Source organism: Sinocyclocheilus grahami, unplaced genomic scaffold (genome assembly GCF_001515645.1).
Source record: "Sinocyclocheilus grahami isolate Dianchi unplaced genomic scaffold, SAMN03320097.WGS_v1.1 scaffold364.1, whole genome shotgun sequence".
NCBI classification, from domain to species: domain Eukaryota; kingdom Metazoa; phylum Chordata; class Actinopteri; order Cypriniformes; family Cyprinidae; genus Sinocyclocheilus; species Sinocyclocheilus grahami.
Window position 1 is genome coordinate 987968 of NW_015505543.1, and position 16481 is coordinate 1004448.

General features: G+C 40.9%; 1 protein-coding gene and 1 long non-coding RNA gene across 2 annotated transcripts in view; one reads left to right on the plus strand and one right to left on the minus strand.

Annotated features, from left to right (window-relative positions):
• The window catches only part of LOC107549167 (protein NLRC3-like), a 44575-nt gene extending 38481 nt beyond the window's left edge, over positions 1-6094 (minus strand). Inside the window, exon 1 of the mRNA XM_016230156.1 lies at positions 4233-6094. Coding sequence (XP_016085642.1) covers positions 4233-5998 — 1766 coding nt within the window. The 5' untranslated portion in view covers positions 5999-6094. The remainder of the gene's footprint in view (positions 1-4232) is intronic.
• Positions 6095-6653: 559 nt separating this feature from the next.
• On the plus strand, positions 6654-13528 carry LOC107549177 (uncharacterized). Its single transcript, XR_001604535.1, has 3 exons — positions 6654-6715; positions 6814-6882; positions 13454-13528. It is a non-coding gene; the product is annotated as an uncharacterized lncRNA (long non-coding RNA).
• The last annotated feature ends 2953 nt before the right edge of the window (positions 13529-16481 follow it).

Below are 16481 nucleotides of genomic sequence, written 5' to 3' on the forward strand. Positions count from 1 at the left end.
TGTTGGTTTAGATGCAGTTATAAGTTTATTTAGCTCTTCCTGTCCTATAGCTGTAAAGCACTGCAGTTTATCTTTTGGTGCGATGAATGAAGCTGAAGTATTATACGCTGTAGAATCTACATTTGTTATTGTATTTCTGATGTTATCTATTTTATCAGTGAAGAAATTCATAAAGTCATTACTATTAAACTGTGCGGGAATATTTAGATCGGGTGGCGTCTGGTTATTTGTTAATCTAGCCACTGTGTTAAATAAAAACCTAGGATTGTTTTGGTTATTTTTTTTGAGTTTGTGGATATGCTCGGCCCTGGCAGCTTTTAGAGCCTGTCTATAGCTGGACATACTGTTTTTCCACGCAATTCTAAAAACTTCCAAGTTAGTTTTTCTCCATTTGCGCTCAAGACTACGAGTTTTTTTCTTGAGAGAGTGGGTATTACTGTTGTACCATGGCGCAGTACGTTTTTCTCTAGCCTTTTTCAATTTGATGGGGGCAACAGCTTTTAATGTATTAGAGAAGATAGTGCCCATGTTGCTAGTTATTTCGTCTAGTTCATGTGTATTTATGAGATAAATTGAGATAAATCAGGCAGGTTTTTTGTGAATCTGTCTTTGGTGGCTGGAACAATAGTTCTGCCCAGACGATAACGCGGAGCCATATAGTTAATATCAGTAATGCACGATACAAGGAAAGGGTCAGTAACATCATCACTTTGAGGTACGATATCTATATCAGTAAGATCAATTCCATGTGATAGAATTAAATCTAGCGTATGATTAAAACGATGAGTGGGCCCGGTGACGTTTTGCTTGACTCCAAAAGAGTTTATTAGGTCAGTAAACGCAAGTCCTAATGCATCATTTGTATTATCAACGTGAATGTTAAAATCTCCGACAATTAGCGCTTTATCAACAGTAACCAATAGGTCTGAGAGGAAATCTGCAAATTCTTTTAGGAAATCTGTATGCGGCCATACATGGCTCATACTGAATATGATCATTATATTTAAGAATGTTTGCAGCTTTTGAAATAGTTGTATGAACCCCTCATCTGTCCTCAGTGTGAAAATATGAATCAAAAAATCATACTGTCACTGTTAAAAAAGGGTTAAAATGCAGAAAAGTATACACAGTAACACAGGTACCATACTGTTGCCAGAGCGACGAGACAAAACCAATAAAACCCATTACAAACGAGGCATTTGTTGCAATAAAACCAGGTCTGCATTTGTGATCGGAGAAACAACAAACAACAAGCGCTACTCTACACTGCTAAAAACACGCTTTGAATCGTCAGTGGCAAATTCTTTAAAAATAAAAAAACTTACTTACAGGCTATAAGGCAGAAGCGCCAGACTGTCCTTGCAAAGTTGGAACTGCCCCACTTTATAGAAACAAGCGCATTGTAGGCTACTCTGCAGGTTCAGGAAACAGTTCTCCATAAAATGCATTGCACACATCTGAATATTTGGGTTGAACTGTTCTGGAACAGTGTTGTAAATACAACTTAACCACTGATTTCTAGTTGTGTCCTCTTTTGGAAGGACACAGCATCACACATGGCGAGCTTGAGTGAGTGGAGCGGGCTTGAGAATGGCACGGGCATGGACAAGTCTTAACTTTTATAAAGAATATCTCTTTGGGTTTGAGACTTTAGTCTTTGCAACTTTAGGGATCTTATCTATGCACGCACAGCTTGTAACACTCCAAAGAGAAAGGAAAATTGACATATGACCCCTTTAAATATGAAAACATACATACAGGCTGTGAGTCAGAAGCGCCAGACTGTCCTTGCAAAGTTGGAATTGCCCCACTTTATGGAAACAGCCTTTGTGCCACAGACGCATTGTAGGCTATTCTCCCAGGATCAGGAAACAGTCCTCCATAAAATGCGTTGCACACATCTGAATATTTGGGTTGAACTGTTCTGGAACAGTGATGTAAATACAACTTAACCACTGATTTCTAGTCATGTCCATTTTTGGAAGACCAACCAAAGTATTTTCACTTTCACAACGAAACACACAGCATCTCCATGACATGGCGGCGGCGGCAGCAAAACTACAGCGAGAATAAAAGTTACGCCTTCTTTCTTTGCGTGAACATTTGGGCGGCGTTATGCAAATCTTCCCACACAGTGACGTAGACATGTGGGGCGTGTTTAAACGAGGCGTTTTAGGAGGGCGTGGACAAGTCTTAACTTTTATAAAGAATATCTCGTTGGGTTTCAGACTTTAGTCTTTGCAACTTTAGGGATCTTATCTATGCACGAACAGCTTGTAACACTCCAAAGAGAAAGGAAAACTTTAAATTTTTAAGACTTAGAACTCCCTGTTAAAATTCACTCCTTATTATGCCTATGGTAAAAGTGAAATAATACTTTTGGAATATGTTTGACCAAAGGTCATTTAAAGGTCAGGAAAACCCCTATTTCAGCTAAATGTAAAAGACAAAACTGGACTGTCCCGTTTTGAAATACCATGTCCATCTACTGGTGCACCCTTGAGCCAGATGTTTATTTGTCCTCCTTTTATGCATATGAATGAATAACTCAATCAATAGTCAATGTTTTAATTAGGGATGCACCGAAATGAAAATTTTGGCCGATACCAATAACCGATAATTCTTTATTTTTGAAAGCCGATAACCGATATGTTGGCCAATAAATCTATATCCAAATTTTTATATACTTTTTGAGAGCCTGATTACAAAAAAGGTCTCATCATTAAAAGACACATCCCGAACCCTTCAACATAAGCAGTCTAGTTTGAACGGTGTACGTTTTAAAAATAATTTTACTCTCCCATTACCAAATTTAATCATAAAAAAGTCTTACAAATAAATAAAATAATGCATAAATAATGCAAACAAGTCACTGGACATCATTACACGTGTAAAGAATCAAAATGAATGCGCAACCAATAAAACAGAATAGCCTCTGCACAGACAATAATTAAATTATTTTAATTACTAAACCATATTGCTGATGAAAATAATAATAGAAAAATACAAGTGGTTGTTATTATTAATAATGTATCAATGATTTTGAAAAAGTAACAAATTAATACCACTGTTTTAAATAGCAGCCGTTTGAGCTGCGCGTGCTGAAGCTGAAGAGCTGAATGAACACGATAAACTGAAGCGTTTTGCTGGCAGCTTATTTAACTCAAGGAAATGCATCCTGAGATTAATATTAATACAACATAAACATAATATTACAACTTATATATGTACAAAATGATGCATTATTACGGTTATTGCGTGCTATAGTCAGAATGTGTGATCCTGTTGTGGATGCACTCTTCCCATAACAACCCGCTGAAACACGGCAACTAAACCCAAAGAATTCACAACGTTTTATTATAATAATTTTCTCATTAGAATGTTATATACACGACATTCCCAATCATAGTTATTAATGTTGTGCACTGCTGTTTGAGTTTATCACTGGTAAACTGAAGTGCTCTTTTAACTTAACCAAACGCATTCTATATGAGATAAATCATATATACATCAAATAAACAATATTACAACGTACAATTGCACAAAAGGCTGCAAACGAACAGCGCACGTCTGAAGTGTCTCTGAAGGAAATAATGCATTATTTATCGGCTTAAAGATATCGGCCAAATTTTCTTATCGGGCCGATACCGATAACAGAAAAAATGAGCATTTATCGGCCGATACCGATATGGTGGCCGATATATCGTGCATCCCTAGTTTTAATAATGAATAATTATCTTAAAAATAATAATTTACACTCAATACATTATTACTGTATACTGTTTTATAATGTGGTACAGTACTGCGGTGAAGATATTTGCCACTATTTGCAATAAGTAGTATGCATAGCAGAAAATACTGCTATTTTTACATAGTGTAAATAGAATTGCTATATGCACTTAGTGTAAATAGCATTAAGCATTAAGAAAATATGCTATTTTCACTTAGTGTTAAAGTGAATCAGTGTATTAAATTCACCCAACCAGATATTCATAAAACTACCTCCTTTAGTGTTCCACAGAATAAAACATATGGAATTGGAATTGGACAATTGGAATGACATAAGAGTATGCAATTGATGATTTATTTAGTCGTTATGATATTTAAAATAATTGTATCTGTTTTTAATACAGCCTCAGAATTTGTATTCAAATTACTTTTAAAGTAAAAAAAAGGCAGTGTAAAGTATTTATATTACTGTAAATTATGCAATCATGTAAATTAATACTCACAAAGCTTTTCTACAGTTGTTCACAGCTGGTAACAGTCTCCTCCTACCATCATCTGTTGTGTTGTATTTCTTGAGGTCAAGCTCATCCAGCACCTCCTCTGACATCTGGAGCATGTAGGCTATTGCTGAGCAGTGAGCAGGAGAGAGTTTATCCTCTGAGTGTTTGTCTGATTTCACAAAGTCCTGAATCTCTTTGTAAAGAGTCAGATCATTCACTTCCAGCAGACAGAGGAGCAGATTAATGGATCTGTCAGCTGAGAAATCATCATCAGCTCTGATTGTGTATTTAATGTACTGAGTGGTGTTCCTGATGCTCTCTGAACTGTTCTCTGTATGTGTCAGAAGACTCTGTAGGAGTCTCTGATTGGACTCCAGTGAGACGCCCAGTAGGAACCGCAGAAAGAGATCCAGGTGTCCAGTTTTACTCAACAGGGTTTTGTCAACTACTGATTCTAGTAGCTCACAAAGCGAGATATTCCTAAACCTGAACCACTCAACCATTAAAAACAGAGGTTTCAGTGCTTGCATGTTCTTAGCGATATATGCATGAAACACATAGAAAGCAGCAAGAAACTCCTGAAAGCTCAGATGTACGAAGCTATAGACTTTTCTCTGATGAATCACAGAATCCTCCTTGAAGATCTCAGTGCAAATACCAGAATATACTGAGGCATCAGTGACATCTATGCCACTCTCAATCAGGTCCTCCTCATAGAACATCACATTGGCCTTCATCAGCTGTTTGAATGCCAGTTCAGCAAGTTTCACAATCATTTCTCTATTTGACTTTAGGAGCTTCTCTGGATCCTTCTCCTCATACTTCTGATTCTTTATATTTGTCTGAATGAGCAAGAAATGTATGTACATTACAGTCAGAGTTTTGGGGATTTCTGCACCGTCATTGTGTTTCAGGTGGTTTTGAAGCACAGTGCCTGAGATCCAGCAGAAGACAGGGATGTGACACATGATCTGGAGGCTTCTTGCTCTTTTAATATGTGAGATGATTCTGCTGGCTTGATGTTCATCACTGATTCTCTTTTTGAAATATTCCTCCTTCTGAGACTCATTGAATCCCTGGATTTCTGTCAGACGGTTGATGTATTGGGAGGGGATCTGTTTGGCTGCTGCTGGTCTTGAGGTGATCCAGATGTGAGAGGAAGGAAAAAGATATCCTTTTATGAGGTTTGTAATCAACACATTGACTGATGAAATCTCAGTAACATCAGAAACTTTCTGTCTGTGTGAAAACAGTGTAATTCTGCTTTCGTCCAGACCATCAAAGATGAAGACAACTTTACACTCTTCATAAATCTTAGAGTCCAGATCTTGAAGTTCAGGATAAAAGTCCAGCAGAAGTCTGTGAAGACTGTACTGATGATCTTTAATTAAGTTTAGCTCTCGAAATGGAAGCACAAACATGAAATCTACATCCTGATTGGCTTTTCCCTCGGCCCAATCCAGAATGAATTTCTGCACAGAAACAGTTTTTCCAATTCCAGCGATGCCTTTAGTAAGAACAGCCTTGATTTGGTATTTCTCCTCACATCCAGGTTCAGATAAGGCTTTAAAGATGTCATTGCAGTAGATTGGCGTGTGTTGTGAATGATGTATTATTGGTGTTTTCTCCATCTGTACAACCTCATGTTCTTTTTTCACCCCTTTACTCTCTCCCTCTATGATGTAGAGATGTGTGTAGATCCTGTTCAGCAGGGTTTGATTATTTTGAAGTTTGATTCCCTCAAATAAGCTCTCATACTTGCTCTTCATGCAGGTTTTGTGAGTGTCTATTACTCTGTGCAGGACATCATCTGTTGGTTGGTGAGAATCCTCCAGCAGTGAGTGTGTCTGCAGAGCTGCTTCTTTGTTGTGCTGCCTGATGTGGATCTGACAGTAGGAGGGAGTGCAGGTCAGATCATCTCCACAAGCACTGTAGGGACAGCAAAAAACAGAACAGGACAGAACAGATAAAGATCAGCACATTTAAAGGTTTACCATCATGACATGTAATGGATAATCAACGGCTAGCTGTGCAAAGAACCACCCGACACGCAGCAGAGCAATGCACAGCTAGGATTTCCCCACTTATACCATGGTCATTTGCCAGTATTGACAAGTTGTTAACAAACTAATAAAAGTTAACAAAGCTGTTAATGATGTTTGTTGCTCAATATTTGACCAGAAGGTTAAAGGAGTTAGTTATTTTCTTCAGATACAGCACGTAAGACTTAGAATTCTATCCACTTTAAATCAGACACAAAGATGAAGCATTGAGATAAGATTACATCTATTTGAATAAATTAATTGTAGCCAAGTGAAAAAAATTAACAAACCCAACGCTAAGCATAAATTGGTAGTGGGTCCTTTAAGAAATGGTGTTGCGACACTTGCTTTGCGGCGCTCCCGCATGTAACACATGTGCGCTGATTGTGTGAGGAGAGCAACGAATGCAAACTAGTGCTCTGGGTTTTTGGGCTATTTAGCAAGGTAAATGTACATTCTTATAGAAGTTGTGAACAAATTGCATAAAATGTGTACATGAGCATAGTATGTTAATAAGGAATGTTTCGTTAATCATCTTTAAGGATGTTTTTTGGATTGCATGTGTGAGGTGGATCGGGTTTGATCACGTTTTGGACACGTGCAAGGACTGGGTATGTACAATGAATGTTAATGAAGTTTAATTTTCTTTATTTAAAGCCCAGTGTATTTGCCTGGTTGTAGGTGAATCTGTATACATTGGAATATGCCTGTTAAATGTGTGTTCTTAAAACATTTCATACCTTGATAAAATTATTAGAATGTATTAAAAGATGTATTTTCATGAAAACTGTGGAGTTTAATGGTAGGCTAATGTATTGTTTTCATTTTACTCAAATATTAGCCTCTACCGTATCCACGGTATACTCCGTTTAATTTCATTCTAGTGCCATTCAGAAAGACTGAATTTTCCTATATTTGAACCCTGAACTTATTGAAGGTTGGGAATATTCCTGGACTGAATTTCTTGGAATTTTTTTTCCAAAAGTCACTGGTTGATCTCCTGTTTTTTTTCTTTGTTTTTGTCAGATAATCATAATAGAGACATAAGGTTTACTCTATTTTATAAATTTTTCCATCAGTGCTTACTCGTCGATGTCCTTCTGAGAGACAGCCGTCAGAATAAAGCCCCTAAAATATATTTTTTGTATCCTGTGCTGCTTCCTTACAACCCATAGGCCACATTTTGGAACCAGGAGTGGGGTATCTGACTGTTGGGAGCCTATAGGTCATTTTTTTATTCATTTTGAAATACGGTAGAGGTGAAGATAGGTGCCGGTGGAAAACGGAGTGGAGGCTAACTTCCTGGGTGCAGTTATCCAGTGAACAGATGTCGGCCGGCTGGAGGTGACCTGGTGAGGTGACGATACTGCTAGGTGAAGGGAAGAAGAGTGCCTTATCCACAGAGGTTTGCAGCGTGATTTCCGAGGAGACACCTATCAAGAGACTGTTTAAAATGTAAGACAGAAGTATATGAGCAGTTGAGAACATATCCTTTGACTTCCAAACAATTTCGAACTGATTAAAAGACTATTTTTGACTAAAGCAACTGTTTTCATTTTGTTAAACTGAAGAAAATTGTATACTTCAAAATTGTATACTTCAAAATGAGGCTTCAGTTTTACAGGGTGATGAGTATGGGGATGAACATGGTGCAGGTAGTAATAGGCATGACATGCACAAACAAAGAACTTAACAGAAAGCATGAGGAGACTATGGCATCAATTGCTAACTTGAGCAGAGAGCCAGCCAGGTCTTATATTTATGTACTGATAAACAGTTAGTCTTGAAGAAGTTTTGAAAATTGTAGCAGAACAAGGAAGGGCTATAGGAAAGCTAACCCAAGCTGTGGAGAAACTCACCACACAGTGCATCAACCCAAAGCAAACGCAAGGTGCAGCCAAGGTTTACAGATGATGGGCAGCCAATTTGTTTCCATTAAATACAGGCTATTACAGAGCAAGCTACTAGCTCTGGACGCCAGGGAAAAACCCACCCTCGGTTGCTGTGAGCCAGGCAATGTGAGGGCAGTCCATTGGCTCAACTAGTGTAGATACTAGTTGTGATAGACTACTTGAGCGTGCTGTGGGAAAATGTCCCGTGGCTAATCTCAAAATAAATGGTGTGTGTGCCGCTTGTCTGCTGGATACAGGAAGCCAAGTCAGCACTATTTCTGAGAGTTCCTTCAGGAAACACCTGATTGGTGAGGATAAAGATATGCTCTCAACAGCAGGCTGGCTGAAGATAACTGCTGCCAATGGTTTCGACATACCATATCTCGGTTACCTTGAGTTGAAAGTTGAAACCATGGGTATTGTCCTTCCTGAATGCGGTTTCCTCGTAGTCAGAGACACACTGAACTCCCCTCTTGTACCAGCTGTAATTGGCATGAATATTATCAGCAGATGCAAACTATTGGTACATGCAGAGTTTGACACCACCCTTGGTGGGAAATTTCAGTCTAATTGGAGGCATTTAAACAACTGCACCATGCCAGTAGCCAAGAGAAGAGGAGAGCAGTTCATTTAGCTGGAAAAGACATGGTACACATACCTGCTTCTTCAGTTGTGACGGTGATGGCTAAAAGCACACTACTAGCTCTAGACCCCAGGGTAACACCCACGCTCGGTTGCTGTGAGCCAGGTAATGCGAGGGCAGTCCATTGGCTCAACTAGTGTAGATACTAATCGTGATAGACTAGTTGAGCGTGTTGTGGGAAAATGTCCCGTGGCTAATCTCAAAATACATGGTGTGAGTGCCGCTTGTCTGCTGGATACAGGAAGCCAAGTCAGCACTATTTCTGAGAGTTTCTTCAGGGAACACCTGATTGGTGAGGATAAAGATATGCTCTCAACAGTAAGCTGGCTGAAGATAACTGCTGCCAATGGTTTCGACATACCTTATCTCAGTTACCTTGAGTTGAAAGACGGTGATGGCTAAAAGCACAAAACATATGTCACGTGATGGGTCATTTGACTACCTGCTTGAGCCTCTGAATGTACCATTACCAGGTGGATTGATTGTTGTTCCCTGTGTGGTGGCCGCAGGGAAACCATTGTTTCCTGTGCAGGTGGTGAATCTTTCCCCAGAGGACATTTGGTTGCGGGCCCTCACCAGGCTTGGGACTGTAACTTATGTTGAGAGTTTGAAATTAAATGAGACATGTGAGGTTAAGTTCCAGCGTATTTCAGCTGATATGGGGGAAATCACTGTTAACACCAAAAGCGATCAGGTATTGGAGAACAGCTCGAAAGAGTTCCTCATCAAGCTCCATATCGGTTGTGCCCTTCAGCAGGCAGAGCCGAGTGATTTGTTAATGCAGTTTTCTGATGTGTTCGCTCTCGAGGATGAAGACCTTGGTTTCACTGATAAAGTACAACATGAGATCAATGTAACTGGTAATGTCCCAGTGACCGAGCCTTACAGGCGTATCCCACCCACTCAGTACAAGGATGTTAGGGAACATATCAGTAAGCTTCTCAAGAAAGGAGTGATCCAAGTAAGCACCAGTACTTATGCTTCACCTATTGTACTAGTGAGGAAAACAGATGGTAGCCTTAGGCTATGCGTTGATTATAGACAGCTAAACTCCAAGACACAATGAGACGCATTCCCTTTACCTATGATCGATGAGAGTTTTGACGCGCTTCAGGGAGGAACATTCTTCTCTTTAATTGACCTGGCGAGTGGATATCATCAGGTTGCCGTTCACGAGCATGACAGACATAAAACGGCCTCTACAACTCCATTTGGGATATTTGAGTACTGCCGTATGCCTTTTGGGGTTTGTAATGGGCCATCAACATTTCAACATCTTATGCAGACTACAATGGGTGATCTAATTTTTCAAATCATGCTAGTGCATCTGGATGACATACTGGTGTACGCACCCACTTTCCCAGAGCACTTGCAGAGGTTGGAAATGGTCTTTAAGAGGCTAAAGGAAACGGGTCTCAAGGTTAAGCCTGAGAAGTGCCACTTTCTGCAGCAAGAAGTAATCTTCTTAGGTCATCAAGTCTCAGCTCAAGGAATTGCTATGTATCCAGGGAAAATTGAGGGTCCCCAAAACAGTAAAGGAACTGCGCTCGTACTTAGGGTTCTGTAGCTATTACAGAAAGTTCATAGAGGGTTTTTCTAGAATTGCTGGGCCCCTTCATGATTTAGTGAATCTGTGTATTACCCAGTTCGGCCAATGTAAGAAGGATTTCTGTGCTTTGTGGTCATCTGAGTGCCAATCAGCATTTGAGCTACTGAAAGAGAAGCTTACCTCTGCTCCTGTATTAGGGTATGCAGATTTTAGTCTCCCGTTTATCTTGGAGACTGATGCAAGCCATGAAGGCTTAGGGGCAACACCGTATCAGCAGCAGGGTGGTTGTAAGAGGGTCATTGCATTTGCAAGTTGGAGGCTTCGAAAAGCAGAAAGGAATGACCGTTACTATAGCAGCATGAAACTTGAGCTGCTGGCCCTCAAATGGCCGGTCTCAGAAATGTTTTGTGGTTATCTTCTAGGTTCTAAGTTCGTGGTTATCACAGATAACAACCCTTTGTGCCTTCTTAAAACAGCCAAACTCGGCGCAGTTGAGCAAAGGTGGGATGCTCAATTATCTGTGTTTGACTTAATACAGCTGCTGATGCTCTCTCTAGGCAGCCTCTAGCAGGGGAGCCTACCATTCCGGACGAGTATGATGACTGTGTTGCCATCTGTGACATAATCAGTAAAGGGACAGTCCTGGAGCCTGAATTAGTAATTGCTAGTGAAAGGTGTTACAGAGTCACAAAGATTTGTGCCTTGGAATGTGGTGGAGAGGTAGACAATGACAATCAGAGAAGCACACATACTCTGCCAGGCTACACAACCGCACAACTGGCAGATTTCCAGAAGAACGATCCTACCATCGGTTCTTTCAGACCCTTGGTAACAGATGTTTTTACAAAATTCACACAGGCATTTCCAACCAGGGATCAGAGAGCTGACACTACTGCAAAAATCTTGTTGAGGGAATGGTTCATGAAATACGGTGTACCTGAAAGATTGCATTCTGATCAAGGAAGAAATTTTGAGAGCGAAGTTATCGCTAAGCTTTGTAAAATGTATGGTATGAAAAAAAAAAACACTACACCCTACCGGCCTCAGGGTAACGCTCAGTGGGAGTGCTTTAATTAAACGCTCCACAATCTACTGCACACACTTTCCCCTGAAAAGAAGAGGAGGTGGCCAGAACATCTAGCGGAGTTGGTTTATGCCTATAATGTCACGCCACATGCGACCACTGGATACTCACCATACTACTTACTGTTTGGAGTTCATCCACACCTTCCAGTTGATGCCCTGCCAGGGCACGAGCAACCTGTAGACAGAAAGCAAGACTGGTTAGTGATTCATCAGGCGAGATTTAGAGAGGCTCACGGACAGGCAAGAAAATATGCCAAACACAAGGCTGCTGAGAGGTTGGCCCCTTTGAATGACAAGATCTATTGTCCCATTATCAATGTTGGTCAACAAGTGTATCTATGTCACCGACCTATGGGTAGGAACAAGAGACAGGATTCATGGGGTCCTACTGTATACAAGGTTCTAGATGTCCAAGGTACTACATATACCGTTGAGCCCCTTGAGGGTGGTCCTATCAAGAGACTTTATAGAGCTGACTTGCGACCCTGTGTCATTTCTGCTCCTAAGCCAGAATCCACTGAGAACCATCCTCCTAAACCACAACAAGAGAGAGAAGCAGAGTCCAAGCATGTTGAAGTGCAGTCTGATCCTGATTTTATTGTGCTAGAAGAAGTCACTTACCCTAGTCTGCAAGAGACAAAGCAGATTGAAAGCTCTTCGGCAGAAGGTGAAGTGCTTGTAGATCAGCCCAAATTTATTTTAGAGGATACTGAACCGTGATATTTTGAACCCAAGCAAGTTATGCCTGACACCAGTGCTGCTCTCAGAGTGGAAGAACCCATGCTGAAGAAGCCTGTGCGGGTGTGCACTCAAACCCTTTTAATGAGCCGAGATCAGCATGTAATGCAGTCTCACTCAGTCCTGAAATCTTTTCACAGGTGTTAACAAGCCTGGGGAGTGTGTTCTTTAGGGAAGCCATTAAAGAAGTGAAAAATATGTATTAGGTCATTGAGGACAATGACATTTAGCAGGGTGGAAAAAATTTACAAACCCAATGCTAAGCATAAATTGGTTGTTGGTCCTTTAAGAAACAGTGTGGCGACACTTGCTTTGCGGCGCTCCCGCATGTAACACATGTGCGCGGATTTCAGTGTGAGGAGAGCCACGAATGCAAAGTAGTGCTCTGGCTTTTGGGGCTATTTGGCAAGATAAATGTACATTCTTATAGAAGTTGTGAACAAATTGCTTAAAATGTGTACATGAGCGTAGTATGTTAATAAGGAATGTTTCGTTTGATCATCTTTAAGGACGTTTTTTGAATTGCATGTATGAGGTGGATCGGGTTTGATCACGTTTTGGACACATGCAAGGACTGGGTATGTACAATGAATGTTAATGAAGTTTAATTTTCTTTATTTAAAGCCCAGTGTATTTCCCTGGTTGTAGGTGAATCTGTTTACATTGGAATATGCCTGTTAAAAACAGTTATGAGTGTTCTTAAAACATTTCATACCTCGATAAAATTATTAGAATGTATTAAAAGATTGTTTTTTTGTACTCAATGTATTTTCATGAAAACTGTTGAGTTTAATGGTAGGCTAATGTACTGTATTTCATTTTATTTGGTATACTCCATTTAATTTCATTCTAGTGCCATTCAGAAAGACTGAATTTACCTATATTTGAACCCTGAAGTTCTTGAAGGTTGTGAACATTCATGGACTGAATTTCTTGGATTTTTTTTAAGTCACTGGTGGATCTCCTGTGTTTTTCTTTGTTTTTTGTTTTTTGTCAGATAATCACAATAGAGACATAAGAATTACTCTATTTTATTCATTGTTTCCATCAGTACTTACTCCCATCGATCGTTGTCCTTCTGAGAGACAGCCGTCAGAGTAAAGGCCAAAAAATATATTTTTTTGTATCCAGTGCTGCTTCCTTACAACCCATAGGCCACATAATTATAGCATTTATTTTAATTAATTATCGAGAGAGAGAGAGAGGGATGAAAGTTGCATGTGTGGGTCTTCAACCATTGTTATAAAATAGTGATAGCTTAATATCAATAACAGAGCCATTTAGATGGTCAGAAACTTCTCTGAAGCTGACTCCAAAGGCTCCAAAGCCCCTGATAAACCTTCCAGAACTACAGAAAGATCCCAGTAAGTAATTGGCCGCCTGTGTAAGAGCACCTCAGGGTGGAATTTCCATTTCCTGGGCCTCAGCCCCTGCATTGAAAGGATGTCTGCCCCTAGATCTGATTTCCCTGAAATATAGACTCCCCTCAGGGAGAGCAGTCTGCCTTAAGCCCAAACGAGGATCTGATTCACCAACCTGAATACAGGGTGTGAACGCAGACCGCCCTGATAATTTATATATGAGACTACCATCATGTTTTCTGTCTGCACCAATGCATGGTAGCCCCTCAGGTCCAGGAGGAAGTACCTGAGAGCCTGAAATACAGTCTTCCTCCCCAGGCAATGTATATGCCAAAGGAGATGTCAGCCTTCCCAGGCCCCCTGGGCTAGGCAACCATCCAGGATTGCCCCTAAAGCATAAGGGAGGCATCTGTAGTCACCATCTTGCAGGAACAGCTTGCCCCCAGTGTGGGAGTCAAGGTGAGAAACCATAATTCTTCCAAATACAAAGGGAACAAAGCCCTCTGCACATTAACCCTATCCTCCTCAGGGGGTTGCACAATGGGTGGAACCCCATGCTTTTGAGCCACAACTGAAATAATCTAATGGTATCACTAAAAGTATCTTGTTGGTGGTGGCTGCCATAAGATCCAGTAACCTCTGGTATTGGTGGACAAAATTTCTCAATGCAGCCTGAAGTTCTTCAACATTAGGGAGGACTTGATTTGAGAAGGGGACAATCATGCATGCATGGAATACGAGCCCCATACTACCCCCATAAAGTCATCCTCTGGCTGGGAGAGAGGATATTCTGTTTGATGGTCAGTCTCAACCCCAGATGTCTCAAGAAAGTGAGGATGACATCTCAATGTCAAAACACTAATGCCCTCAACCTTGCCAATATGAGCCAGCTGTTGATGTAATTGAGTACATAAACGCCATGGAGTTGCAAAGGATCCAGGGCAGCATCTATGAATTTTGTGAACATGAGGGTTGGTGGGGCAAGCCCAAACGGAAGAACTGGTTGCTGGTAAGCTTTGCCCTCCAAAAGCGAACCTGAGCTCAGGCAGCCACACTAGCCTATTGCTCTTTCCTCCACCCCAAGAGGAGGCAGGGCTTGACCGGGGCTGGCTCGTGGAAGCTTCCAGCTCCTGGGCCTACAGCTCTTGGCTGCAGTGAGGGAGGGAGGGAATTGTTTGAATGCAGCTGATTGTTTCTTGGCCATCTGAACTCTGTCAATGATAAGTTTTTTTCTCATCTGGCTGATCAAGCAGGCTATTTGCGTAGTGACACAAAGGACTAAGTCTGTGTCCTGGAAATCTAACTTTTTCCTCACTTCTTTTTTTTGCAACTGGCCATTACATTTGTCTACCACCATAGTAACCACCTCAAGCCACTCTTCAAAGGCACAAGACTGCAGCATTTATCAGGGGCTGCCACCCAGCTTCTTAAAGCCAGAGGCAGCCCACAATAGGTCATCAGCTGGATCAGAAGAAATCACTAAGCAAGCTTCTGAATCTAGAAAGAGGTCCTCAGAGTCTGGCAACAAGGCAAAAGAAAGGGCAGAGCCTGTCTCAAACTCCCATTGCTTGCAAAAAGGGACCACTTTCACAATGATACTAGTGTGCTCCACTCCCAAGCAGATGACACACAAATCATGATAATCATCCCTTGTAAAGAAATGAGACCACAGCAAAGCACATTGCTTGTAATTTTTAGTGGGTGCCATTTCTTACACTAAACACAAAGATGTTAGACACCCTTTTTTAACTTTTAGCAAACACAGAGGGACCTTTCATACACCCAGTGCAATGCGATGCCAGGCGCGACGCAAGTGTTTTTTGCTAGTTTCAGCCAAACATAGTTATCAATTTCATGTCCAGCACCACGTTGTTTAAATAGCAACTGCACTTGTGCCCATCTGTTCGCCCACTGGCATGCTAGTCTGAAAAGAAGGCGTGTTCAGGCACATTGTTGGTTGCTATTTTGAGGCAACTGAAAACGATTGTGCCATTGACCAACTAAAACCTGATCTAAAGTCAATGGTGCAGTATTTTCTTATTTATTTGAAGGGCGTGTTAGTAATATGCGCCTATAGGCAAGTGCACAACGCGTGTACACTCTGCTTATTACACACACAGGGACGCACAGCAGCACACAAACATGCTAAATATTACAAATTAAAGGTTTACAATGTAAAAGATTATCGCGCTAACACTCGAGCATGTAAATAGCGAATCTGCCATGGCGCAAGCGCAACTGGCTTTTAAAGGGAATGGAAGATGAGACTCAGATTAGTTTTATTGCACATTAAGTCAAAACACACCCATGACTCTGTAGCGTCAGAAATCCTAATTTCTGTTGTTAGTAGAGGGTATGGCTTTTCTGATGGGTAAACCTCAGATTAGCAGCCCATATAAATGGTACCAGAATACATCAGTCTGATCTTGGGCGAAGAAATCCCCTTTTTCAGCACTGTGTAGGTGATCTGAGCGATACTCCTCATTTCATTAATTTAAGGCCTTATTATGTGTTACGTATCATTGTATTTCATTATGACTCGCTCATGTGAAACATTTACGTAAAATTAATGGTGTTATTCTAGCGTAGCTAACTACGAATCCACCATTGCCTGTGAAGTGAATGTGCTGTTTTGAGTAATGAATGAAATTGTATGGGACATGCATGAGTTTCCCATGCATGCTCACAGCAGTACAAGTCTGCTCCACCTGCACCTGTTGCGAGCTTGCATTGGTCTCCTAGCAACACGTGACCCCGGAAGTGTGAGCAGACTCTTCCGGTTAATCTGACAACAGCATCCACTTCACAGACCCGTGCGTAAACAAAGAATTGCGTGTAACTAACGCCTTTACCTCGCTGTTAGCATATGACTAACGCTAGATAGGCGTGTAAAGTGTAGCTTTCTAACCACTCCTCTCTCTCTCTCTCTCTCTCTCTCTCT